The sequence below is a fragment of the Mercenaria mercenaria genome, chromosome 18 (assembly GCF_021730395.1).
Source record: "Mercenaria mercenaria strain notata chromosome 18, MADL_Memer_1, whole genome shotgun sequence".
Lineage (NCBI taxonomy): Eukaryota > Metazoa > Mollusca > Bivalvia > Venerida > Veneridae > Mercenaria > Mercenaria mercenaria.
In genome coordinates, this window is record NC_069378.1 from 37,677,336 (window position 1) to 37,704,299 (window position 26,964).

A 26,964-nucleotide genomic window follows, 5' to 3' on the forward strand; every position below is an offset into this window, starting at 1 on the left:
ATAGGGGGCGGAGCCAGACAAAAAATAGGAGGTGCACAAGTTTGTATCATGATAAAGACTCATACAAGGTTTAATCAATTTATATGAAATACTTTTTGAGCTAGGCGTGTCACAAGGTGAAAATGGGCATTTTTGCCTATTTCAGGGGCCATAACTCTAAAAATAGGGGGCAGACCAAAATGAACAAGCAAATTCGATGAATTGGTATCCCCCGCCGAAAGGGTTTGTGGTGAGGAATGGCAAAAAGATATATCCGGCAAAAAGTTAAGGATCTTAATAAGAAGCAAATAATTTCATTAGTCAAAATCAATTTAACAGAAAACAAATGTTTAATTAAAGAGTACATAATAAATGTCTGATACTTTGATCCTGACTTAAGAATTTATTTTGAATGGGATATGCTTACTGTAATAAGCTTAGCTTTTAAAATTAAATGCAGTTAATTGAAATGTGAGCTTGAAGTTTAACTGGAATGAAATATTGTCTTTGAGTAGTTTGGCACCAGGTGTTGCTGTTTTACATTTGAACTTAAAAGATCAGATGTCCTTAAGAGAACACAGGTAAGATATCTTGAACATGGCTGAGGGCAAGGTTTGTGCAGTCACAACTTAACATGTTGACGGTTTGAACATTTAAAAAAAAAAAAAGGAATGAAAATATATATATCTATATATAGATATATGTATATTTATTTTTTTAGGGGGTGGGGGTGCAGAGGAGAGGAAACAAAATTTCACATGTTGATTATAAATATTGATTGAAAATTAAAAATGAAAAAAAAAAAGGTAAAAGGGTGAAGTTGGAGTGGGGGGGGGGGGAGCAGAGGATGCATGATCAGTGGTGGGCATGACTGGATGGGGAAGTGAGGTGGGGGAATGGTACAACTTGGATGGTTTGAAAAAAATCTAAAATAAGAAATGAAAAAAAATAATTTTTTTTTTTTGGGGGGGGGGGGGGGAGGCGGGTTTGGAGCGGGAGGGGGTGTGACCAAGGCAAGTGGGTGACCAGGTGTGGGTGCGCAACTTCACATGTTTATAATAAATGTTCACAGAAAAGAATGAAAGAAATTTAATGAAATTCTGCCAAATGGTAAGTTTGTAATGTACAAATATCTGGATTTTTAGACAATTAAAGGGCAATAACTCTGAAGTTACAAAAAGAAATCCTTACAAAATTGTCTGTGCACAACCACATTATAGTGCTCTAAATTCTGTTAAAGTTTCATAGTTCTAGGTCAAAAATGTCAAAAGTTATGATGCAGAAATTGGCATATCTATAGATCTATAGTACCCTATATAGTTAACACTAGAAACTTCTAAGGGCCATAACTCTGGTGTTACTTGGGCAATCTGTCTGAAACTTGATGGGCCCCATAACCTCATAGTGGTAAAAACATGTATATGAAGTTTGTTTAAAAAAAATCTAAAATAAGGAATGATTTTTTTTTTTCTTTTTTGGGTGGGTGGGGGGGGGGGGGGGGGGGGGGATAGGGGGGGAGGTGTGTGATCAAGGTAAGGGGGTGACCAGGTGTGGGTACACAACTTCACATGTTTACAATAAATGTTCATGGAAAAGAATGAAAGAAATTTAATGAAATTGTACCAAATGGTAAGTTTGTTATGTACAAATATGTGGATTTTTAAACAATTAAAGGGCAATAACTCTTAATTTACAAATAAATCCAAATGAAATTGTGTGTACACAACCACATTATGGTGATCTAAATTCTGTTTAAGTTTCATAGTTCTAGGTCAAATATATCAAAAGTTATGATGCAGAAATTGCCATATTTATAGTACCCTATATAGTTAACACTAGAAACTTCTAAGGGCCATAACTCTGGTGTTACTTGGGCAATCTGACTGAAACTTGACGGGCGGCAAGAACTCATTGTGGTGAACACGTATATGAAGTTTTAAATAAATATTCCCAACCATTTCCTAGATATGGCTCCGGACGGACGGACTGACGGAAAGACGGAAGGACGGACGGACGGATGGACAATGCCAAAACTATATCGTCGGGGGATAAAAATAGGAGGTGCGCAAGTTCATATCATGATTAAGACTCATGCAAAGTTTCATGAATCTATATCAAATACTTTTTGAGCTAGGCGTGTCACAAGGTGAAAATGTGCATTTTTGACTATTTCATGGGCCATAACTCTAAAAATAGAGGGCAGACCCAGACGAAAAATAGGAGGTGCGCAATTTCATATCATGATAAAGACTCATGCAAGGTTTCATCAATTTATATCAAACACTTTTTGAGCTAGGCGCATCACGAACTTCAGACGGACGGACGAACGCACGGATGGACGGACAAGACCAAATCTATATGCCCCCCACCAAGGGCACAAAGATGTTAAGCCATAGTATATAATGGAAGAAAATCACATTTGCTCACTTTCTGGGAGTACCAGACGATATTCTATGGCTCGCTGGTCAGTAATTTTATAGTAACAGAGTTCAACAAGAAACGCGGCAATGCCACGAAACCAGGTTTTCAACACTTTTCATAAGAATAAAAAAGTATACTGAATCACAGTGCACCACTTTAAAGCACAACCCTAACCCTAACCTAACCCTAACCCTATTTTTAGTAACAATGACCTTGACCTTGATCCCAGAAACCCCAAAATCAATCCCAAGCTACAACTTTATATAAGTTTTCTATACACCAAGTTTCATCATGATAGGTCATTCCTAAGTTAAGTTATTGACCGGAAACCCTTTTCTATTTTAAGTAACAGTGACCTTGACCTTGACCCCAGAAACCCCAAAATCAATCCCAGCCTTTGTCTTGATATAAGCCACATACATACCAAGTTTTATTCAAATATCTTTATCGAAACAAAAGTTATTGACCGGAAACCCTTTTTTTATTTTAAGTAACAGTGACCTTGACCCCAGAAACCCCAAAATCAATCCCAGCCTTTGTCTTGATATAAGCTACATACATACCAAGTTTTATTCAAATATCTTTACCGAAACAAAAGTTATTGACCGGAAACCCTTTTTCTATTTTAAGTAACAGTGACCTTGACCTTGACCCCAGAAACCCCAAAATCAATCCCAGCCTTTGTCTTGATATAAGCTACATACATACCAAGTTATATTCAAATATCTTTACCAAAACAAAAGTTATTGACCGGAAACCCCAGTTTGACGCCGCCGTCCGTCCGCCCGCCCGACGACATACCCCAATCTAATAACTCAGGTTTTCAACGAAAACCTGGTTAAAAATGAAGACAAATATGGTAAATTTATTTGTTTATTTATCTAAGAGCAACATAGATGGTAAGTTTTAAAACATAAAGAATTGCAACAAGCTTGATATATATATTTCAGAAAGACGTGATATATATATTTCAGAAAGTCGCATATCTGGCAATAGAATTGAGCACATATTTAAAATTGGAAAAAGTCGAATTTTTTAAGGTGGATATTTTTCCAATTTTTGAAATTGGAAAAAAATCCAGCATTTAAAATTAGAAATAAATCCAATTGGATTTTAGATTTTTTAAAAACAATTTGTTCTGTCCACAGAGTATTATAATTAACATTTTATGTATAAGAGTATTTATTTTATCATATTAATAACTGCCAACAACAAATCTGATGTTTTTCCTGAAAATGTCCAATCAGATTTTTTCCACCTTTTAAAATGGGATTTTTTATTTATCACTGAATTCATCTCAAACCCAGACAAAATTACTGTACAACACAAAATCAAGTTAAATATACCATTTATTTCTTTGATAAAAATTTAAGGTTTTCCGCCCGGAAAAAAATCCATCACGCCGAAATATGGGAAAAAAGTCCGACTGGATTTTCAAAAAATCCGATCGGACATCATATATATCCAATCAGATTTTGGAAAAATCTGATCAGACGAAATTTTTTAATTGATTTTTTTTGCACATAAATAATTTTAAAATATTACAAAATTCAATTGTTTACTGCTAACATGGTCCCTAAACTACCATCCAAACAAAAATAGAAGTTCCTAAGTCACTTTAAAATAGTAGTAAAGTTTGCCAAAATCCTGGTTTTGCAAAGATATCCTGGTGGCTGTTAAATACTGGTGTTAGAGTTATGGTCCTTGTGTTATATGATGTGATGTGTCTATAAGCCCTATCAACTTATGAAGTTTGAAAGTTCTAAGTCAAATGGTTCTTCAGTTATTGATCAGAAATGAAGTGTGACAGATTCTGGCACCTGTGACCTTGACCTTTGATTGACTGACCCCAAAATCAATAGGGGTCATTCATTCTGCATGTCCAATAATCAATGAAGTTTCAACATTCAAGTAAAATGGTTCTCAAGTTATTGATCAGAAATGGTTTTCCATGTTTAGGCCCCTGCGTCCTTGACCTTCGATGAAGCGACCACAAAAACAATAGGGGTCATTTACTCCATTAGCACTACCATCCTATAAAGTCTGAAGGTTGTAGGTGAAATAGCTCTCCAGCTATTGATTGGAAATGAAAGGCAAAATCCAAATGTCTCCCTCAGTGTGTGGGAGGGGGGAATGAAGTGTGACAGACAGACAGGGCAAAAGGGTGGGGAGAAATAAATATCTTTTAAGATGAACATAAACCTTTAAGCACTTTATGTGTTCTTTAAGCTCAGTCAAGGACCATAACTCTGGTCTGGGCAAGTGAAATCCCAAACAGAACACCAGGTGCAAAACTTCATATACTATGTAACAATTATCTAATGTCTAGGTCAAACAATTCTTGTGATATATGGGACATAAACTTTTATGCCCTTAATGCTTATTTTTGATTAAGTCAAGGGTATAACAAAAGTCTTGCAAATAGAAATCCTGAACAAAATTCAGGTGCACAAATTCATATGTCCCGCATGGTTTTCATGACTCTAGGTGAAATATTTTTGAACACATATGCAACACAAACTTTTAATCACTTAATGCGTATTTTTCACTAAGTCAAGGGCCAGAACTTTGGTATGACTGAGTCAACAGAACACAAGATGCACAATTTCACATGCTATTAACAAACATCTGATGTTTTATGACTCTAAGACAAATATTTTTTGAGAGCATGCAATATGAACTTGTATACCCTTCATACATATTTTTGACAAAAGCAAATGCCATAACTCTGATATGGCCAACAGAAATCACCAACAAAATCCGATGTGCACAACTTCACATTTAAAGATATGTGCGACACAAACTTTTATACCCTTTTATGCATACTTCTGACTAAGTCAAGAGCTATAACTCTAGTCTGGGTGAGTGAAATATCAAACAAAACATAAGGTGCACAACTTCACATGCTGAACAACATTCCTACAATATTTAATCCTAGGTCAAAATTTACCCCTTTTAAGATACATGCAACACAAACTTTTATACATTTTTTATGCTTATTTTTGACAACCAAGGGCCGTAAGTCTGGTCTGGTTGTTTTTGAAATCCATACCAGGTGAACAACTTCACATGCTGAATGACAATCCTGAAAAAGTTTGATGACTCTGGATCAAATACTTCTTGAGATATGCATGACACAAATTCGGATAGATTGTGAGTGATCACAAAAGCTAAACAAGAGCTGTCTGTAAGACAGCGCGCTCCACTAATAATTCAGCGATTTGACAGTAAAATGAATTTGTGTCTCAATAAGAGACCTCTACCTTAAAAGGAAGATACACCAAGATATAACAAGAGCCATGTTAGACATGGCCAATCCCCCCGCCGGGCATATTATAATTGAAGGCTAAAGTTCCTGGCAAGTTAGTGTCTGAAAGTACTAATTCTGGGGAAAACTTTGAAGAACCGTTTAGTTGTGGTCCGCATCAGGGGTTTTAAAGATGTGGAAGAAAGAATAAGTCAGTGGTGAGGTGGTTTACTGCTAAATTTTATTAATTTTCATGAACAGTATAGCTATGATGTTTTTCTATATGGCTACTGTAAAAAGAAGGAATGGAAAGCTAACAGGGAACAAGAGTGCCAGAATGTCACAATATACGCCTGTCACAGCAAATTTCTTTACTCTAGCAGCTGTATTTGCAAATGGAATTTTAATTTTGTGGTTGTTTAGTAATCATTGTAAGTCTTTTGTTTTTCTAAGTCCACAACAAGAGCTGTCTCCATAGGATGACACATGCCCCCAATGGCACTTTGAATGAATAGTTATGGCCGACGTTAGAGTTTAGGACCTTTGACCTACGGAGCTGGGTCTTGCGCGTGACACGTCGTCTTACTGTGCCACACATTCATGCATAGTTATTTTAAAATCCATGCATGAATGACAAAAATATGGACCGGACACGCCCATCAATGCACTATCATGAAAAATGACCTTTAACGTCTAAGTGTGACCTTGACCTTTGAGCTACAGACCTGGGCCTTGCGCGCGACACGTCATCTTACTGTGGTACACATTCATGCCAAGTTATTTGAAAATCCATCCATGGATGACAAAGATATGGACCGGACTCGCCCATCAATGCACTATCCTTTAACGTTTAAGTGTGACCTTGACCTTTGAGCTATGGACCTGGGTCTTGCGCAAGACACGTCGTCTTACTGAGGTACACATTCATCCCAATTTATTTGAAAATCCATCCATGGATGACAAAGATATGGACCAGACACACCCATCAATGCACTATCCTTTAACGTCTAAGTGTGACCTTGACCTTTGAGCTACGGATCTGGGTCTTGCGCGCGACACGTCGTCTTACTGAGGTACACATTCATGCCAAGTTATTTGAAAATCCATCCATGGATGACAAAGATATGGACCGGACACGCCCATCAATGCACTATCCTTTAACGTCTAAGTGTGACCTTGACCTTTGAGCTACGGACCTGGGTCTTGTGCGCGACACGTCGTCTCACTGTGGTACACATTCATGCCAAGTGATTTGAAAATATATCCATCGATGACAAAGATATGGACCGGACACGAAAATTGCGGACAGACAGACTGACAGACCGACAGACGGTTCAAAAACTATATGCCTCCCTTCGGGGGCCTAAAAAAACTTCTTACCAGGTAGAGATATCTTAAAAAACACCTAAAATTGGAAAGTTACATCCATGTTGTACCACAGAAAAGTGGTCTTGTTTTTTCCCTATGGTCAATTATAAAAATGTTACAATATAAGTTATCTATAGTAACAACTAAGGGAAGTTAATCTTTAAAAAAAACAAAAAAACAAACAAATTGTAAGTCCACACAAAAATCTTTACCAGGTAGAGATTGGTCAAAATACACCCCAAAATTGGATGTATTATTCATGTTGTACTACAGATAAGTGGTCTCGATTTTTCCCTACGTCTAGTAATGAAAAAGTTACAATAAAAGCTATTTAAAGTAACAACAAAGGGAAGTCATTTTAAAGAAGGGAACTGCGCATGACACTTCGTTTCATAATGGTGTATAATTGTGCAAAGTTACATCAAAATCCCTCCATGCATGAAGAAGAAATGCTTCGGACAAAGTCATTCTTGTATCTGACCTTTGGCCTCTAAGTGTGACCTTGACCTTAGACCTAGGGACCAGGATCTTACGCATGACACTCTGTCTCGTGGTGGTGAACATTTGTGCCAAGTTATCAAAATCCCTCTATGCATGAAAAAGATAAGCTCCAGACAAATTTTTTTTAAGAAAATATGATAATGGGAATAACTCAAAAAATAGGCAAGGTAGAGTTATTGTCCTTGCACACTACACTTCCTCCCAATGTGTTCTATCAGTGTATGAAGTTTGAAGAAAATCCCTCCAGTACTTTTGGAGTTATGCTCCAGACAAATTTTTTTAAGAAAATAAGATAAAGGAGAATAACTCAAAAATAGGCAAGGTAGAGTTATTGTCCTTGCACACTGCACTTCCTCCCAATGTGTTCTATCAGTGTATGAAGTTTGAAGAAAATCCCTCCAGTACTTTTGGAGTTATGCTCTGGACAAATTTTTCTAAGAAAATAAGATAAAGGGGAATAACTCAAAAAATAGGTAAGGTAGAGTTATTGTTCTTGCACACTGCACTTCCTCCCAATGATTTCTATCAGTGTATGAAGTTTGAAGAAAATCCCTCCAGTACTTTTGGAGTTATGCTCCGGACAAAGATCGTTGCGGACGGACGGACGGACGGAGAGCATTTCTAATATCCCCTTCGCCTTTAGCCGGGGGATAAAAAAGACCCTACTACTCAGAGGGGTTAAAGGTCAAGTATGGAAGGGGTACTGACATTCTTCATTTTAAGTTTCAAGTCATTATCAATTAGAGTTATGGGGACTGTAACCACACATGCAGATGATGTTTTTAATTTCAAGTCATTTAATATCTTTTAAAGTACCAAAGATATGTCTTTAAACGAAGCTTTCGAAAAAATTTAACATGAAAATAATTACAAGTATAACACCTTGGTGACCTTAACCTTGGGTATAATGGGCCCAGCCCCTGCACATACTTTGTTTACATGCTGAACAATGTTAATGTGAAGTTACAGTAAGATATAAGCAATAGTAAAAAAGAAAAACAAAGATTGCCTAAAAACTTTAACCAAGAGCTAACGCCAACGCCGGGGTGAGTAGAATAGCACCTCTATTCTCCGAATAGTGAAGCTAAAAAACACATAAAACAAGAGTCATTGACCCTTAAGCGCTCACCTGTGTACATGGCTTCAAGTGTGTTTATATAACGTAATGGTACAAGTACAGGGTTAGCTTTCTTCTATGTTAGCCTATATTATATATACATGTCACACATATTTCTGAACCTATGACAATAATTTGAATAATTACGGTAGACAGTAAAACTCTGATATCACATGCCAAATATCAAGGCTCTAGTTATAATGGATTCATAGAAGAAGATTTTCAAAGTTTCTTATATACAAGCCTATAAGTAAGTACATGTGACACACAGGGGCGTGGCCATTTTTCACCTTAGGGCAATAATTTGGACAATAAGGGTAGAGAGTCAAACCCTTATATCACATGCCAAATATCAAAGCTCTAGAGAAAAGGATTTTTAAAGTCTGATAGTTGGAAACCTATTTTTAACCAAAAAGACCTGTATGTTCAATGAACTGGAACCATTTGAATAACTTTGAAAGAGAGCTACCCAGAGATCGTTTGTGTAAAGTTTCATCAAATTTCATTCAGTGGTTTTGGAGATTAAAACAATTGTTGATGAAAAGTAACCACGCCCTCTGGCGGCCATGTTTTTTGACAAATCAGAAAAAATGAACATCATTTGTATAAGGTCACACAAGGACCATTTTTGTGAAATTATTTTAAAATATGGCTAGCAATTACATAAGAGAAAAGTTTCCACTATGTACATATAGGGAAAAGTAACCACGCCCATTTGTGTAAAATTATTTTGAAATCGGGCCAGCAGTTTCACACAAGATTTTAAAAAATTCCACTATTAACATAAAGGGAAAAGAGGCCATGCCCTCTGGCGGCCATGTTTTTTGACAAATTGGTATTACTTGAATAATCTTGGTAGAGGGTGACATAAGGACCATTTATGTGAAATTATTTCAAAATCGAACCATAGCTCTGGTGGCCCCTATATGCAACCAAGCGAAACAGTTTGAACAACTTTGGTAGAGGACCACCCAAGGAACATCCAGGCCAAGTTTCATCAAAATCCATTCTGTGGTTTTGGAGGAGATGTTGTTTAAAACACAAATATTAACGATGGACGGATGGATGACAGACACAGCGTGATCACAATACCTCACCATAAGCACTTTGTGCTCAGGTGAGCTAAAAATGAAACCAAACAAATGTGAAATTAACAATAATATGGGCAATAATATGAATTTTGCAACATGATATATATATATATATATATATATTATATGTCACCTTTTTCTGCATAAACTGCACTTTATCTGGGAAGAATTTTTCAATGTAGGACTTCCCAAAACACCAAGACAAAAGATAGCAAAAGGTGGCGCCTGATGCAGTTAACACACATGCCATAAGAAATGCTCTCCATGTCCCAAATAATGCTCCTCCTAATACATTCTGAAACAAAAAATTGTAAAAATTGTACCAACGTCCCTAGCCCAGAGACATTTTTCACAAAGCATAGAGCAAAGTCGGCAGTTAGTACCTTTTTGTGGTCTGTGGGCCAAGGCCAAAAAAATTGAAAGTCGTAACCCAGTAATTAGGCAAAGGTTGAGCTATACCATGATGTTATACTATCATTCAGGAAACTTTAAAGGGTGGATGTCGGTCTGTACAACATGTCAGTAAAATTTAATGGCAATTTTAAAAACGTTGGTGTCTAATGAATACAATTTAACATTGCACAGTGATAACGCTGATTAGGATGATGAACAAGAGGGTCATGATGACCCTGAATCACTCACCTGAGTAATATGAGCCACAAGTTTAAAATGGCAAACTGATGCTAAAATATTAGAAAGTAGGTCAGTAGGTCAAATTCATGGTCACTGAAAGTCAGTTTTAAGATCGGTGTGCAAAACTGTACATGTCTGCCAAATTTCAAGGCTGTATCTTAAACAAGAGGGCCCTGAAGGCCCTGTATCGCTTATCTGAAGATAGTAGGTCAGTAGGTCACATTCATTGTCATTGAAGTCAGTTTTAAGATCAGTGTGCAAAACTGTACATGTCATCCAAATTTCAAGGCTGTATCTTAAACAAGAGATCACAGAGTGATCTTGGCGCCATCATTGAACCATTTTTGAATGTTCCAAATTTCAAGACTAGCTCAAGGTCAAAGTCAAGGTCAAAGTTCATTTCGGTACACAGAACTGTGCATGTGGTCCATGCATGTGGTCCAAATTTGAAAGCTGTAGCTTGAGAAATGTGAAAGTATGTCACTAGATCAATTTCAAGGTCAAAGTTCATTTTGGTACACAAAACTATGCATGTGCTTTAAATTTGAAGGCTGTACCTTAAGAAATGTGAAAATAGGTACTAGGTGAACAAGCAAATTCGATGAATTGGTATTCCCCACCGAAAGGGCTTGTAGTGAGGAATGGCAAAAAGTTAAGGATGTTACTAAGAAGCAAATAATTTCATTAGTCAAAATCATTTTAACAGAAAATGAATGGGTTTTTTTGGGGGGTGGGGGGGGGGGGGGGGGGGGGGGAGAGCAGGGGTGACCAGGTGAGGGTACAAAATTTCACATGTTGATTATAAATATTGATGGAAAATTAAAAATGATGAAAAAAAAAATGGGTGGGGGATGGAGGGATGCATGATCGGGGTGGTGGGCAAGACTGAGGGGAGAGTGAGGTGGGGGAATGGTACAACTTTGCATGCTGATAAATATTCATGGAAGGTTTGAAAAGAAATAATAATAAAAAGGAATGAATTTTTTTTAATTTTTTTTTTTTGGGGGGGGGGGGGGGGGGGTGTGACCAAGGTGGTGACCAGGTGTGGATACAAAACTTCACATCTTTATAATAAATTTTCATGGAAAAGAATGAAAGAAGTTTAATGAAATTCTACCAATTGGTTGGTTTGTTATGTACAAATCTGTAGATTTTTAAACAATCAAAGGGCAATAACCCTATGGAAGATTGACCAATTGAAAAACAAGAGGGTCGTCATGATGACCCTGGATCGCTCACCTGAGTAATATGAGCTACATGTTTCAAATGTCAAACTGATGATAAAATATTAAGAAAGTCACTAGGTTACATTCATGGTCAATGAAATTCAGTTTTACGATTTGTGTGCAAAACTGTGTATGTCATCAAAATTTCAAGGCTGTATCTTAAAAGACAAGTAAGTAGGTCAGTAGGTTAAGGTCACAGTCAAGTGACATCATATTACTTGGGGTCATTAGGTAATTATAATTAAACAGTCTTGGAAATAGGATCAGATGATTTTTTAAGTATTTTTCCTATATAACTCACATAATAACTAAGTGACCCCAGGGCAGGGCCTCTTTTAACCCCAGGGGCATAATATGAACAATTTTGGTAGAGGACTACTAGACAAAGCATCATACTAAATATCAAAAGCCTAGGTTGTATGGTTTCAGACAAGAAGATTTTTAAAGCTTTTTCCTATACAAGTCTATATAAAACTTGGGACCCCCAGGACAGGGCCTCTTTTCACCCAAGGGGTACAATTTGAACAATTTTGGTTGAGGACCATAAGACAATGCTACAAACCAAATATCTAAGGTGTAAGTGTTGTGGTTTCAGACAAGAAAATTTTTAAACTTTTTTTCCTATGTAAGTCTTTGTAAAACTTGGGACCCCGGGGTGGGGCCATATTTGACCCTAGGGGGATAATTTGAATAATCTTGGTAGAAGACCACTAGATGATGCTACATACCAAATATCAAAGCCCTAGGCCATGTGGTTTTGTACAAGAAGATTTTCAAAGTTTTCCCTATATAAGTCTATATAAACCATGTGATCCCCGGGGTGGGGCCATATTTGACCCTAGGGGGATAATTTGAACAATCTTGGTAGAGGACCACCAGATGATGCTACATACCAAATATCAAAGCCCTAGGCCATGTGGTTTTGTACAAGAAGATTTTCAAAGTTTTCCCTATATAAGTCTATATAAACCATGTGACCCCAGGGGCGGGCCAAATTTGACCCTAGGGGGATAATTTGAACAATTTTGGTAGAGGACCACTAGATGATGCTACACACCAGATATCAAAGCCCTAGGTCCTGTGGTTTTGGACAAGAAGATTTTTAAAGTTTTCCCTTTCGGTTGCCATGGCAACCAGAGTTCTGCATGGAATTCAATTCTTTGAACAATTTTGAAAGGGGGCCATCCAAGGATCATTCCTGTGAAGTTTGGTGTAATTCTGCCTAGTAGTTTTCAAGAAGAAGATTTTTTTAGAAATTGTTGACGGACGACGCATGACGCACTACGCACGACTGACGACGGACATCAAGCCGTCACAATAGCTCACCTTGTCACTTTGTGACAGGTGAGCTAAAAAATGACAGGCATCATCGAAGTATGTTGGTTCATATTTATTTCAAGTTTCATGAAATTCTACCAGCTTATTACTGAGAAATGGCTGCAGACGTGGATTTTTCATTAAATCAAGGGCAATAACTCTAAGGAAAATTGACCAATCCAAAAAAAAACTTGACGGGCATCATCGCAGTATGTTGGTTCATGTTTTTTTCAAGTTTCATGAAATTCTACCAGCTAGTTACTGAGAAATGGCTGCGGACAGATGCACGGACGGACCGACAACGCCATTTCAATACCCCCCTCCTGATTTCATCGGCGGGGGATAAAAAGGGTCAAATTTCAATTCAGAACACAAAACTTTACATGTGGTTCAAATTTAAAGCCTGCAGCTTGAGAAATGTGAAAGAAGGTCACTAGGTTAATCTCAAAGTTCATTTCGGTACACAAAACTATGCATGTGGTCCAAATTTGAAGGCTGTAGCTTGAGAAATGTGAAAGTAGGTCATTAGGTCAAAATTAAGGTCAAAGTTTATTTCAGAACACAAAACTATGCACGTAGTCGAAATCTGAAGCCTGTACCTTCAAAAATGTAAAAGTAGGTCACTAGGTCAAAATCAAGGTCAAAGTTTATTTCAGTACACAAACTTATGCATGTGGTCCAAATTTGAAGGCTGTAGCTACAGAAATGTGTTAGTAGGTCACTAGGTCAAGATCAAGGTCAAAGTTCATTTCAGTACACAAAACTATGCATGTGATCCAAAATTGAAGGCTGTAGCTTGAGAAATGTGAAAGTAGGTCACTAGGTCAAGATCAAGGTCAACTCATGTCAAGGTTCATCTAGCCACTCAAAACTATACATGTGGTCTAAATTTGAATGTTGTAGGTTATAGAAAAAAATTCCTAAAATTGTTAACGGATGGACGGACGAACGGACCACCGACGCAGAGTGATTTGAAAAGCCCACATCTGAAGACAGTGGGCTAAAAACAAAACAGCAGGTCAGTAGGTCACATTCCACATGACCCAGATTCGAACTTTACCTAAAGATCATCAAGGTTAACATTCTGACCAAGTTTCTAGAAGATACAGTCAAAAATGCGGCCTCTAGAGTGCTAACAAGCTTTTCCTTTGATTTGACCTGGTGACCTAGTTTTTGACCCCAGCTGACCTAGATTTGAACTTGACCTAAAGATCATCAAGGTTAACATTCGAACCAAGTTTCATTATGGTATGGTCATAAATGTGGCCTCTAGAGTGTTACACGGCGATATATGACCATTTTGTGTCGATTCACCATAAAACCCAACTCACTCACTCACTCTAGTGTGTTAACTAGCTTTTCCTTCGATTTGACCTGGTGACCTAGTTTTTGACCCCACATGACCCAGATTTCAACCTGACCTAAAAATCATCAAGGTTAACATTCTGACCAAGTTTCATTAAGATATAGTCATAAATGTGGCCTCTAGAGTGTTAACAAGCTTTTCCTTTGATTTGACCTGGTGACCTAGTTTCTGACTCAACATGACTTAGATTTGAACTGACCTAAAGATCATCAAGATTTACATTCTGACCAAGTTTCATACAGATATTATCATAAATGTGGCCTCTAGAGTGGTAACAAGCTTTACACTTGATTTGACCTTTTGACCTAGTTTTTGACCCAACCTGACTCAGATTTGAACTTGACCTAAAGATTATCAAGATTAACATTCTGACAAAGTTTCATTAAGATATGGTTATGAATGTGGCCTCTAGAGTGATAACTAGCTTTTCCTTAGATTTGACCTGATGACCTAGTTTCTGATTCCACTTGACCTAGATTTGAACTTGACCTAAAGATCATCAAGATTAACATTCTGACCAAGTTTCATAGAGATATTATTATACATGTGGCCTCTAGAGTGTTAACTAGCTTTTCCTTTGATTTGACCTGGTAAACTAGTTTTTGACCCCACCTGACCTAGATTTGAACATGACCTAAAGATTATCAAGATTAACATTCTGACCAAGTTTCATTATGGTATGATCATAAATGTGGCCTCTAGAGTGTTAACTAGCTTTTCCTTTGATTTAACCTGGTGACCTAGTTTTTGAACCCACCTGACCTAGAATTTAACTTGACCTAAAGATCATCAAGGTTTACATTCTGAACAAGACTTACCTCTGATTTGACCTGGTGACCTAGTTTTGACCCCAAATGACCCAGATTCAAACTTGACCTAAAGATCATCAAGATTAACATTCTGACCATGTTTCATGAAGATATAGTCATAAATGTGGCCTCTAGAGTGTTAACAAGCTTTTCCTTTGATCTGACCTGGTGACCTAAATTTTGACCCCACATAACCCAATATCGAACTCTTCCAAGAATTTATTGAGTGTAACATTCTGACCAAGTATCATTAAGATTAGGCCAAAATTGTGACCTATAGAGTGTTTACAGTGAAACTGTTGACTACGGACAGATGACGGAAACAGGGCGATCACAAAAGCTCACCTTTGAGCTCTTTGTGCTCAGGTGAGCTAAAAAACAAGAAAGTAGGTCAGTAGGTCAAGGTTATAGTCAAGTGACCCCTAATCCCTTGGGGTCATCCGGTAATTATAATTAAACAGCCTAGGAAATATAATCTGATAATTTTTTAAGTATTTATTCCTATATAACACGTATAACAAGTGACCCCCAGGGCGGGGCCTCTTTTCACCACAGGGGCATAATTTGAACAATCTTGTTAGTAATCCACTAGACAATGCTACATACCAAATATCAAAGGCCTAGGCCTTGAACTTTCAGACAAGAAGATTTTTATTTTTTTCCCCTATACTAATACTATAGTATAAGTCTATGTTAAATTTGGGACCCCCAGGGCAGGGCCTCTTTTCACCCCAGAGGCATAATTTGAACAATTTTGGTAGATGCAACAAGGCAATGCAACATACAAAATATCAAAAGCCTAGATTTTCAATTTTTTTCCTATACAAGTCTATGTAAAATTTCAGACTCCCTGGGGTAGGGCCTCTTTTCACCCCAGGGTTATAATTTGAACAATTTTGGTAGAGGACCGCAAGACAATGCTACATACCAAATATTAAAGGCCTTAATGTCTTGTGGTTTTAGACAAGAAGATTTTAAACAAGAGCTGTCACTAATGGTGACAAATGCCCTCGCAGCACCTTGACCTTTGACCTGGTGACCCCAAAGTCAGTAGGGATGGGGTACTCAAAAAGTACTATCAGCATGTGAAGTTTGAAGGTCCTGGGTGAAGTGTTACGCATGTAAAGTGCCTTCATGCAAAAGTTAACGTTGGCCCCTGTGACCTTGACCTTTGACCTGGTGACCCCAAAGTCAGTAGGGGTGGTGTACTCAATAAGTACTATCAGCATGTGAAGTTTGAAGGTCCTGGGTGAAGTGGTACTCATGTAAAGTGCCTTCATTCAAAAAGTTAACGTTGGCCCCTGTGACCTTGACCTTTGACCTGGTGACCCCAAAGTCAGTAGGGTTGGTGTATTCATAAAGTACTATCAGCATGTGAAGTTTGAAGGTCCTGGGTGAAGTGGTTCACGAGTAAAGTGCCTTCATGCAAAAAGTTAACGTTGGCCCCTGTGACCTTGACCTTTGACCTGGTGACCCAAAGTCAGTAGGGGTGGTGTACTCAATAAGTTCCATCAGCATATGAAGTTTGAAGGTCCTGGGTGCAGTGGTTCGTGAGTTAAGTGCCTTCATGCAAAAAGTTAACGTTGGCCCCTGTGGCCTTGACCTTTGACCTGGTGACCCCAAAGTCAGTAGGGGTGGTGTACTCAATAAGTACTATCAGCATGTGAAGTTTGAAGGTCCTGGGTGAAGTGGTACTCATGTAAAGTGCCTTCATTCAAAAAGTTAACATTGGCCCCTGTGACCTTGACCTTTGACCTGGTGACCCCAAAGTCAGTAGGGTTGGTGTATTCATAAAGTACTATCAGCATGTGAAGTTTGAAGTTCCTGGGTGAAGTGGTTCGCGAGTAAAGTGCCTTCATGCAAAAAGTTAACGTTGGCCCCTGTGACCTTGACCTTTGACCTGGTGACCCAAAGTCAGTAGGGGTGGTGTACTCAATAAGTTCCATCAGCATATGAAGTTTGAAGGTCCTGGGTGCAGTGGTTCCTGAGTTAAGTGCCTTCATGCAAAAAGTTAACGTTGGCCCCTGTGGCCTTGACCTTTGACCTGGTGACCCCAAGGTCAGTAGGGGTCGTGTACTCAAAAAGTACTATCAGCATGTGAAGTTTGAAGGTCCTGGGTGCAGTGGTTCGCAAATAAAAGGCCTTCATGCAAAAAGTTAACGTTGGCCCCTGTGACCTTGACCTTTGACCTGGTGACCCCAAAGTCAGTAGGGGTGGTATACTCAATAAGTACTATCAGCATGTGAAGTTTGAAGGTTCTGGGTGAGTGGTTCGCGAGTAAAGCGCCTTCATGCAAAAAGTTAACGTTGTGACGAACGAACTAACGAACGAACGAGCGAACGAACGGACGGACGGACGGACAGTTGAACACTAATATGCCTCCCTTTGGGGGCATAAAAAATTTCCTATACAAGTCTATGTAAAACTCATCCCAGGTGCATAATCTGTATAATCTTCATAGAGGACCATTAGATGATGTCACATGCCAAATATCAAAGCTCTACGCCTTGCGGTTTTGAACAAGTAGATTTTTTTAAGTTTTTCCTTTCGGTTGCCATGGCAACTAGAATTCTGCATGGAATTAAATTTTTTGAACAATTTTGAAAGGGGGCCACCAAAGGATCATTCCTGTGAAGTTTGGTGTAATTCTGCCCAGTGGTTTTCAAGAAGAAATTTTTCTAGAAATTGTTGACGGACACACTACACGTCACATGACACACGACGGACATCAAGCAGTCACAAAAGCTCACCATGAATTTGCCTTAAATTCGATCAAACATGTACATATAAAAGAGGTATAGCTCTTGAAAAGTCAAAGCTATAACCGAAATCACCTATCGCGTAGTTCAGTAATTCCATCCCATTTAAATATGTTACAGAAGATTTTACCACTCGCAAAATGTCCACCTGAAATCAGTTACTTGTACAAATACTGATGAGCTACTACTGTTAAAAGATTTAGTATTATAAAACAAATCAAATAAGTTTTCAAGGGACTGAAGTTTGGTTATTCAGATAAATATTATAAAGATACTGTCCTGTAATTTTCAAACTGGCTGCCAGAAGTAAGTTTGCAAACATACATATGGATAAGATCTAAGTTATCATTGCTGTTATAGAAGTAATCTAATTTTGTTAAACGGCATAGCCAAGATAAAGGGTACCCCTGATGTTGCACATATGGTGAATTTTAAACTCAATCAAAATTTCATATCTTATCATGTGATTTCAAGGTACATCCTTTGAGCACAAGAATCTATCAGGGTTTTCTTCAATTATGCGAAATAAAAAGTTACGGATGCTCAAGGAACCACACCTCTTAGGGCCTATGGACTCTACATGCCAAAGCATAACAGATGCTCAAGGAACCACACCTCTTAGGGCCTATGGACTCTACATGCCAAAGCATAACATACCTAGAGTAGATAACACAGAAAAAGTTATTCATGGTATTGAAAATAAGTTAAATAGTTACATTAAGATGTTTTCAGTATTGCTTTATGGAATATACAGTTGATTTTATGACTTTCATAAAATATCCAGAGCTGGATATCAAAGTACTATCAAATGAGACAATATGCACTGCCTTCCAATTTACATTCTGAACAGAAAACTAAGAAGAGTATGGCAAGCTTCCTTGAAACCTATTAAGAAATATGTATATAAATAGAACTAAAGGTTTCAGATAATAACTTTAAACACTTTTCTGATACAGAACCCAATACAAATTGATATCAAAATAGAAAATAGTGTAAAATTATACTATCAAAATTTCGATAGTGTCTTCTTTTACACATTTATATGTAGTAAATTGTTAAGTGATAGATTTTCACTAACAAGAGGACCATGATGGTCCTGAATCGCTCACCCCTCCCCAAATGACCCAGTTTTGAACTGAGTATGACGTTGTTTTTTCTATTATTTGACATAGTGACCTAGTTTTTGAGCTCAAGTGACCTAGAACTTGACCTAGATATCATCAAGGTGAACAATCTGACCAATTTTCATGAAAATCCATTCAAAAGTATGGCCTCTAGAGTGGTCACAAGGTTTTTCTATTTTTAGACCTACTGACCTAGTTTTTGTCGGCACGTGACCCACTTTCAAACTTGACCTAGATATTATCACGGTGAACATTCTGACCAATTTTCATGAAGATCCATTCAAAAGTATGGCCTCTAGAGAGGTCTAAAGGTTTTTCTATTTTTAGACCTACTGACCTAGTTTTTGACCGAAGTTGACCCAGTTTCGAACTTGATCTAGGTATATTAAAGATGAACATTCAGACCAACTTTCATACAGTTCCCATGAAAAATATGGCCTGTAGAGAGGTCATAAGGGTTTTTTATTATTTGACCTACTGACCTAGTTTTTGTCAGCATGTGACCCAGTTTCAAACCTGACCTAGATATCATCAAGATGAATATTCAGACCAACCTTCATACAGATCCAATGAAAAATATGGCCTCTAGAGAGGTCACAAGGTTTTTCTATTATTTGACCTACTGAACTAGTTTTTGTCGGCACGTGACCCAGTTTCAAACTTGACCTAGATATCATCAAGATGAACATTCTGACTAATTTTCATGAAGATCCATTGAAAAATATGGCCTCTAGAGAGGTCACAAGGTTTTTCTTATTCTAGACCTACTGACCTAGTTTTGGAAGGTACGTGACCCAGTTTCGAACTTAACCTAGATATCATCAAGATGAACATTCTGACCAACCTTCAAACAGATCTCAGAAAAATATGGCCTCTAGAGAGGTCACAAGGTTTTTCTATTATTTGACCTACTGACCTAGTTTTTGTTGGCACGTAACACAGTTTCAAACTTGACCTAGATATCATCAAGGTGAACATTCTGACTAACTTCCATGAAGATCCATTGAAAAATATGGCCTCTAGAGAGGTCACAAGGTTTTTCTATTTTTAGACCTACTGACCTAGTTTTTGAATGCAGTTGACCCAGTTTCAAACTTGACCTAGATATCATCAAGATGAACATTCAGACCAACATTCATACAGATCCCATGAAAAATATGGCCTCTAGAGAGGTCACAAGGTTTTTCTATTAATTGACCTTTAGACCTAGTTTTTGTAGGCACGTGACCCACTTTCAAACTTGACCTAGACATTATCACGGTGAACATTCTGACCAATTTTCATGAAGATCCATTCAAAAGTATGGCCTCTAGAGAGGTCACAAGGTTTTTTTATTTTTAGACCTACTGACCTAGTTTTTGACCGCAGTTGACCCAGTTTCGAACTTGACCTAGATATCATCAAGATGAACATTCAGATCAACTTTCATACAGATCCCATAAAAAATATGGCCTTTAGAGAGGTCACAAGGTTTTTTCTATTATTTGACCTACTGACCGTGTTTTTGTCGGCACGTGACCCAGTTTGGAACCTGACCTAGATATTATCAAGATGAACATTCTGATTAATTTTCATGATGATCCATTCAAAAGTATGGCCTCTAGAGAGGTCACAAGGTTTTTCTATTTTTAGACCTCCTGACCTAGTTTTTGACCGCAGTTGACCCAGTTTCGAACTTGACCTAGGTATATTCAAGATGAACATTCAGACCAAGTTTCATACAGTTCCCATGAAAAATATGGCCTGTAGAGCGGTCATAAGGGCTTTTTATTATTTGACCTACTGACCTAGTTTTTGTCGGCATGTGACCCAGTTACAAACCTGACCTAGATATCATCAAGGTGAACATTTTGACTAATTTTCATGAAGATCCATTCAAAAGTATGGCCTCTGGAGAGCTCACAAGGTTTTTCTATTTTTAGACCTACTGACCTAGTTTTTGACCGCAGTTGACCCAGTTTCAAACCTGACCTAGATATCATCATGATGAATATTCAGACCAACCTTCATACAGATCCAATGAAAAATATGGCCTCTAGAGAGGTTACAAGGTTTTTCTATTATTTGACCTACTGAACTAGATTTTGTCGGCACGTGACCCAGTTTCAAACTTGACCTAGATATCATCAAGGTGAACATTCTGACTAATTTTCATGAAGATCCACTGAAAAATATGGCCTCTAGAGAGGTCACAAGGTTTTTCTTATTTTAGACCTATTGACCTAGTTTTGGATGGTACGTGACCCAGTTTCAAAATTGACCTTAGATATCATCAAGATGAACATTCTGACCAACCTTCAAACAGATCCCATAAAAAATATGGCCTCTAGAGAGGTCACAAGGTTTTTCTATTATTTGACCTACTGACCTAGTTTTTGTCGGCACATGACATAGTTTCAAACCTGACCTAAATATCATCAAGGTGAACATTCTGACTAACTTTCATGAAGATCCATTGAAAAATACGGCCTCTAGGAAGGTCACAAGGTTTTTCTATTTTTAGACCTACTGACCTAGTTTTGGACGGCACTTAACCCAGTTTCGAACTTGACCTAGATATCATCAAGATGAACATTCTGACCAACTTTCATAAAGATCCCATGAAAAATGCGACCTCAAGAGCGGTCACAAGCAAGTTTACGGATGCACGGATGCACAGACGACGGACGTCACGCGATCACAAAAGCTCACCTTGTCACTGTCACTTTGTGACAGGTGAGCTAAAAAAAGTTACTAAATAAGCTATTTATAGTAACATAAAAGGGAAGTCATTAAACAAGAGGAGCATGATGGTACTGAATCGCCACCTATCCCCACTTGACTCAGTGTTGAACTGAGTATGACGTCGTTATTTCTATTATTTGACATAGTGACCTGGTTTTTGAGCACATGACCTAGATATCATCAAGATAAAAAATTCTGACCAATTTTCATGAAAATCCATTGAAAAATATGGCCTCTAGAGAGGTCACAAGGTTTTTCTATTATTTGACCTAATGACCTAGTTTTTGAAGGCACGTGACCCACTTTTAAACTTGACCTAGATATCATCAAGATGCACATTCTCACAAATTTTCATGAAGATCTTGTAAAAAATATGGCCTCTAGAGAGGTCACAAGGTTTTTCTATTTTTCGATCTACTGCCCTAGTTTTTGACCGCACATGACCCAGTTACGAACCTGACCTAGATATCATCAAACTGAACATTCTCAACAATTTTCATGAAGATCCATTGAGAAATATGGCCTCTAGAGTGGTCACAAGGTTTTTCTATTTTTTGACCTACTGACCTAGTTTTTGACCCCACGTGACCCAGTTTCGAACCTGACCTAGATATCATCAAGGTGAACATTCTGACCAACATTCATGAAGATCTCATGAAAAATATGGCCTCTAGAGAGGTCACAAGGTTTTTCTATTTTTAGATCTACTGACCTAGTTTTTGACCCCACGTGACCCAGTTTCGAATCTGACCTAGATATCATCAAGGTGAACATTCTGACCAACATTCATGAAGATCTCATGAAAAATATCGCCTCTAGAGAGGTCACAAGGTTTTTCTATTTTTAGATCTACTGACCTAGTTTTTAACCCCACGTGACCCAGTTTCAAAATTAACCTAGATATCATCAAGGTAAACATTCTGACCAATTTTCATGAAGATCCATTGAAAAATATGATCTCTAGAGAGGTCACAAGGTTTTTCTATTTTTAAATCTACTGACCTAGTTTTTGACTGCATGTGACCCAGTTTCGAACCTGACCTAGATATCATCAAGGTGAACATTCTGACCAATTTTCATGAAGATCCATTGAGAAATATGGCCTCTAGAGAGGTCACAAGGTTTTTCTATTTTTAGACCTACTGACCTAGTTTTTAATCCCACATGACCCAGTTTCAAACTTGACCTAGATATCATCAAGGTGAACATTCTGACCAATATTCATGAAGATCTCATGAAAAATATGACCTCTAGAGAGGTCACAAGGTTTTTCTATTTTTAGACCTACTGACCTAGTTTTTGACCCCATGTGACCCAGTTTCGAACTTGACCTAGATATCATCAAGGTGAACATTCTGACCAATATTCATGAAGATCTCATGAAAAATTTGGCCTCTAGAGAGGTCACAAGGTTTTTCTATTTTTAGACCTACTGACCTAGTTTTTGACCCCACGTGACCCAATTTCGTACTTGACCTAGATATCATCAAGGTGAACATTCTGACCAATTTTCATGAAGATCTTGCGATGTATATGGCCTCTAGAGAGGTCACAAGGTTTTTCTATTTTTAGACCTACTGACTTAGTTTTTGAAGGCACGTGACCCAGTTTCAAACTTGACCTAGATATCATCAAGATGAACATTCTGACCAACTTTCATAAAGATCCCATGAAAAATGTGACCTCTAGAGTGGTCACAAGCAAAAGTTTACGGACGGACGGACGCACGCACGGATGCACACACGGACGACGGACGACGGACACGCGCGATCACAAAAGCTCACCTTGTCACTTTGTGACAGGTGAGCTAAAAAAGAATTATTGTAAGTGAACAAAAGATGGATCTGCCAAATAAAAACAAGAGCACTGCAATGCAACGCAAATGCAGAGCAATATACACACATCACAAAGTAATATGACCTTTGACCCCTAAGTGTGACCTTGACCTTGAAGTGAACCATCTGAAACATGCGCTCTGCACATCGTTTCTATGAGGTGAACATTTGTGTCAGGTTTCTTTGAAATCCTTCAAGGGGTTCAAGAGTTACAGAGCGGAAGGGAAAATGCTAACAAACAGACAGAAGACAGACAGATGGACACCGAGGCGATAACATACTATGTCTCTTAGGGCGTATAAAAAAGAATCGAGATCTTATGGTGATACAAGTTGTGTGCAAGTTTTGGTTAAAATCAAATCATAAATGAAGCTGCTATTGTGCACACAAGGTCAAAATAGCTAATTTTGGCCCTTTCAGGGGCCATAACTCTGGAACCCATAAAGGAATCTGGCCAGTTCAAGAAAGGAACCAAGATCTTGTGGTGATACAAGTTGTGTGCAAGTTTGGTTAAAATTGCGCAGACAAGGTCAAAACAGCTAATTTTGGCCCTTTCAGGGACCATAACTCTGAAACCCATTATGGGATCTGGCCAGTTCAAGAAAGTAACCGAGATCTTATGCTGATACAAGTTGTGTGAAAGTTTGGTTAAATTAAAATCATAAATGAAACCACTATCGTGCAGACAAGAAATTGTGGACGGACGACGGATGGACGACGGGCGATCACAAAAACTCACCCTGTCACTACGTGAAAGGTGAGCTAAAAACCTTAACACTACTAAAGTGAAAATACTGGTTAACTCAGGAAATGTTAGTATATTATTCAGGTTAACAAAATTTTGTAAAACTCTGCTATCTAAATTTCATAGATTCTTCCTTTTAATTACACACTTGTCTGTAAATGTTAATTGATTGATTTTTATTAAAAACATAACATTACTAAGGTGAAACTATTGTTTAATTCAAGAAATGTTAGTATTTTACTTAGGTTAGCAAAATTCTGTAAAGTTATACTATCTAAATTGCAATAGTGTCTTTCTTATTACACCTCTGTTTGTAAATGCTAACTTTGTTTTTGGTCTCTCTGAATATGGTACTGTACAGTATAGATGTCTCTGTATTTTAAGGTTTTTGGATTACGACTCTAGTATTCTGTGATGACCCACATGACTTTGGTGCAATTATCATATAGTCACTCCATTTACGATTTCTTATTTCTCACCTCTTTGGGACTTGTTGATGGTGCAGACTGCTGGAGTTGTACTTCCAAATATTTTTATACCAATGTAAGTCCAGCTACATATAGCCATTAACAATTGTAGTTATATGTATTGCTCAATCTTGTGTAATATAATTGTGTAACATGTATGCACACACCCCGGTTAGGGGTCATGTTCTTATGAATAAACTTGAAACTTGAAAACTTCACAGGTTGCTCAACAAGACAAAAACGAAAATGTTGCAGGCTCGGTTTGATTGAGCCTGTTCATGGACGGTAGTGGAAATGCATGCTACCGTCGATGCCCTCTAGCCCCAGGTTCAAGGCCTACGGACTCTACATCCAGGTATGGTTACTAGTAAAATAGTTGCTGTAGTATAAATTTTGTAGTCAGTTTCCAGAATTAGTGATATTTTCTGACAGTCTTATAATTCTTAGATCATTTAAGAGCATTATATAACTAACAATTTTTTTTTTTTTTTTTTTTTGCATTTTGATTATTTAAACTTTGTATAGAAACAAGTGAACAAACTGTTTCATCATGAGAAGAACATGAACAAATCATTGAAATGTGTCAGTGTATCTCACTTTTGTTTTTAACAGGAAGATTAATCACATTCTAATATGATGCTTTAATCATCACAACAATATTTTGTTGACGTCTCGTCAATGTGACATTTAGCGCCATGTACCCATCAAGTAACAGCACTTTCAAATGTCATGAAATATTTAATTTAATAACATGTTTTAAACAAAATGTCACATTGCACAAATGTGTTGATTAATTTACAAACATACTTAGTTATTCGCTTTGCTGAATAATTCACAATAATTTTCATCCAAATTGAACTTTACCGCAAGACGTATTACCATTTCCGGTCCTGGCGTATATAAACAAAGACCTACCATTGGTGCCATGCTTGCATGAAGAAACAGTTCCATTATGATTATATTTGATATAAATTTTACAATAAAGAATTATTAGAATCAAAATTATTTATAGCAAAACAGTGCTTTATCAATATCACTATTTATACACTCGGGTGGTTATATGTCGTCCTAAATAATTTAACTCGGGCTGTGCCCTCGTGAAATTAGTATGTCCGGCGTATAACCACCCATCATCATCACAGTATAAATAGTGATAAAGCACTGTTTTGCTATAAATTATTTCTTAAATAAAACATGTTTAAACCTAGAAACCTTAATTCAAATACAGAATGGTTGCATATTTAAAATACAGACTAATATAGGGCTATGGACTCTACACAATATGTTTCATCCCTGCTTCAGTCAACAGTACACAAAATTATGCAAAAAATTGCTTTCTTCAGCTATTTGGTTCCTTGTTGCAGGTCTCATGTTTGTTATGTTTGTTTCTTTATATTATCTGGAAATAGATTGGTAAATGTAACAGAAACGGGACTCGTTATGGAAGTGTAGAGTCCGTAGGCTCCTTGTATAACATTTCAACTTGTATTTACCGGTATTATCAATATATAAATACTTTGTTAATACAATTTTTATTATAAGTCTGATACAGTGTATCCTTAACCGTACTTTATGATACTAAACAAACATCAATATGCATTAGATCTGTAAGATCAGTGTTGGAAATTGGTCAAAATATGATTAATTTATTACAATTATATCTTTTTTCCCATTATACTGTTTACTATCAACATCTTAGACGTTTGAAATAATGAAGCTCTTTTGTTATATCATAAATGAGAAAAATTATTAGTATTAGATATGATTATTGCATAAAAAATTCTGATTTAGTTGAAAGAATATGGTGTGGCTACGAACTCTACAGGGCTACAGACAACTGTTTTTTGTTCAAAACTTTTTTCTGCTTCTTCTCTTAAGAAATTTTCTGTAGTTAGTATGTGGGATAACCCGAAAATAATCAAAGGTTCATTTTTATATTGCTCTTGTTTTTGTGTAAGCGGTACACTGTTGAAAATGGGGCTACAGACTCAAGATTCAGCTATCATTTTTCAGAAAATAATGTAGTGCAAATCAATATCTTGCTTTTAGATGCTGGCAAATGTGTTTCTTTTTCATGAGTATAATGATTATATCTGCCAGTTTAAAGAATAACTTTGGTATTCCCTTTGTAGAAACAGAGCAGGTAAAAACCATCAACGCATAACGAAGTGATGGATTTAGTTATTTATAAATATCTTGAATATTTTCGGACCAATTTCAAATCTGTAAAAAGTA

At 37.3% G+C, this 26,964-nt stretch overlaps 1 protein-coding gene and 1 long non-coding RNA gene across 6 annotated transcripts in view; one reads left to right on the forward strand and one right to left on the reverse strand.

The window, feature by feature from the left end:
* LOC123537885 (transmembrane protein 41A-A-like) overlaps positions 1-26,964 on the reverse strand; it is a 210,189-nt gene that overhangs the window by 81,726 nt on the left and 101,499 nt on the right. For 4 of the 5 annotated variants that reach the window (XR_006683650.2, XM_045321791.2, XM_045321790.2 and 1 more), the window contains exon 4: positions 9,858-10,019. The exons of the other annotated variant lie outside the window; for it this stretch is intronic. Coding sequence is in view for 3 of the 4 variants with exons in the window: in XM_045321791.2 (XP_045177726.1) it covers positions 9,858-10,019 (162 nt within the window). In the remaining variant the exon portion in view is untranslated. The remainder of the gene's footprint in view (positions 1-9,857; positions 10,020-26,964) is intronic. 5 annotated transcript variants of the gene reach the window in all.
* LOC128550674 (uncharacterized) overlaps positions 1-26,964 on the forward strand; it is a 39,446-nt gene that overhangs the window by 4,151 nt on the left and 8,331 nt on the right. The window lies entirely within an intron of this gene.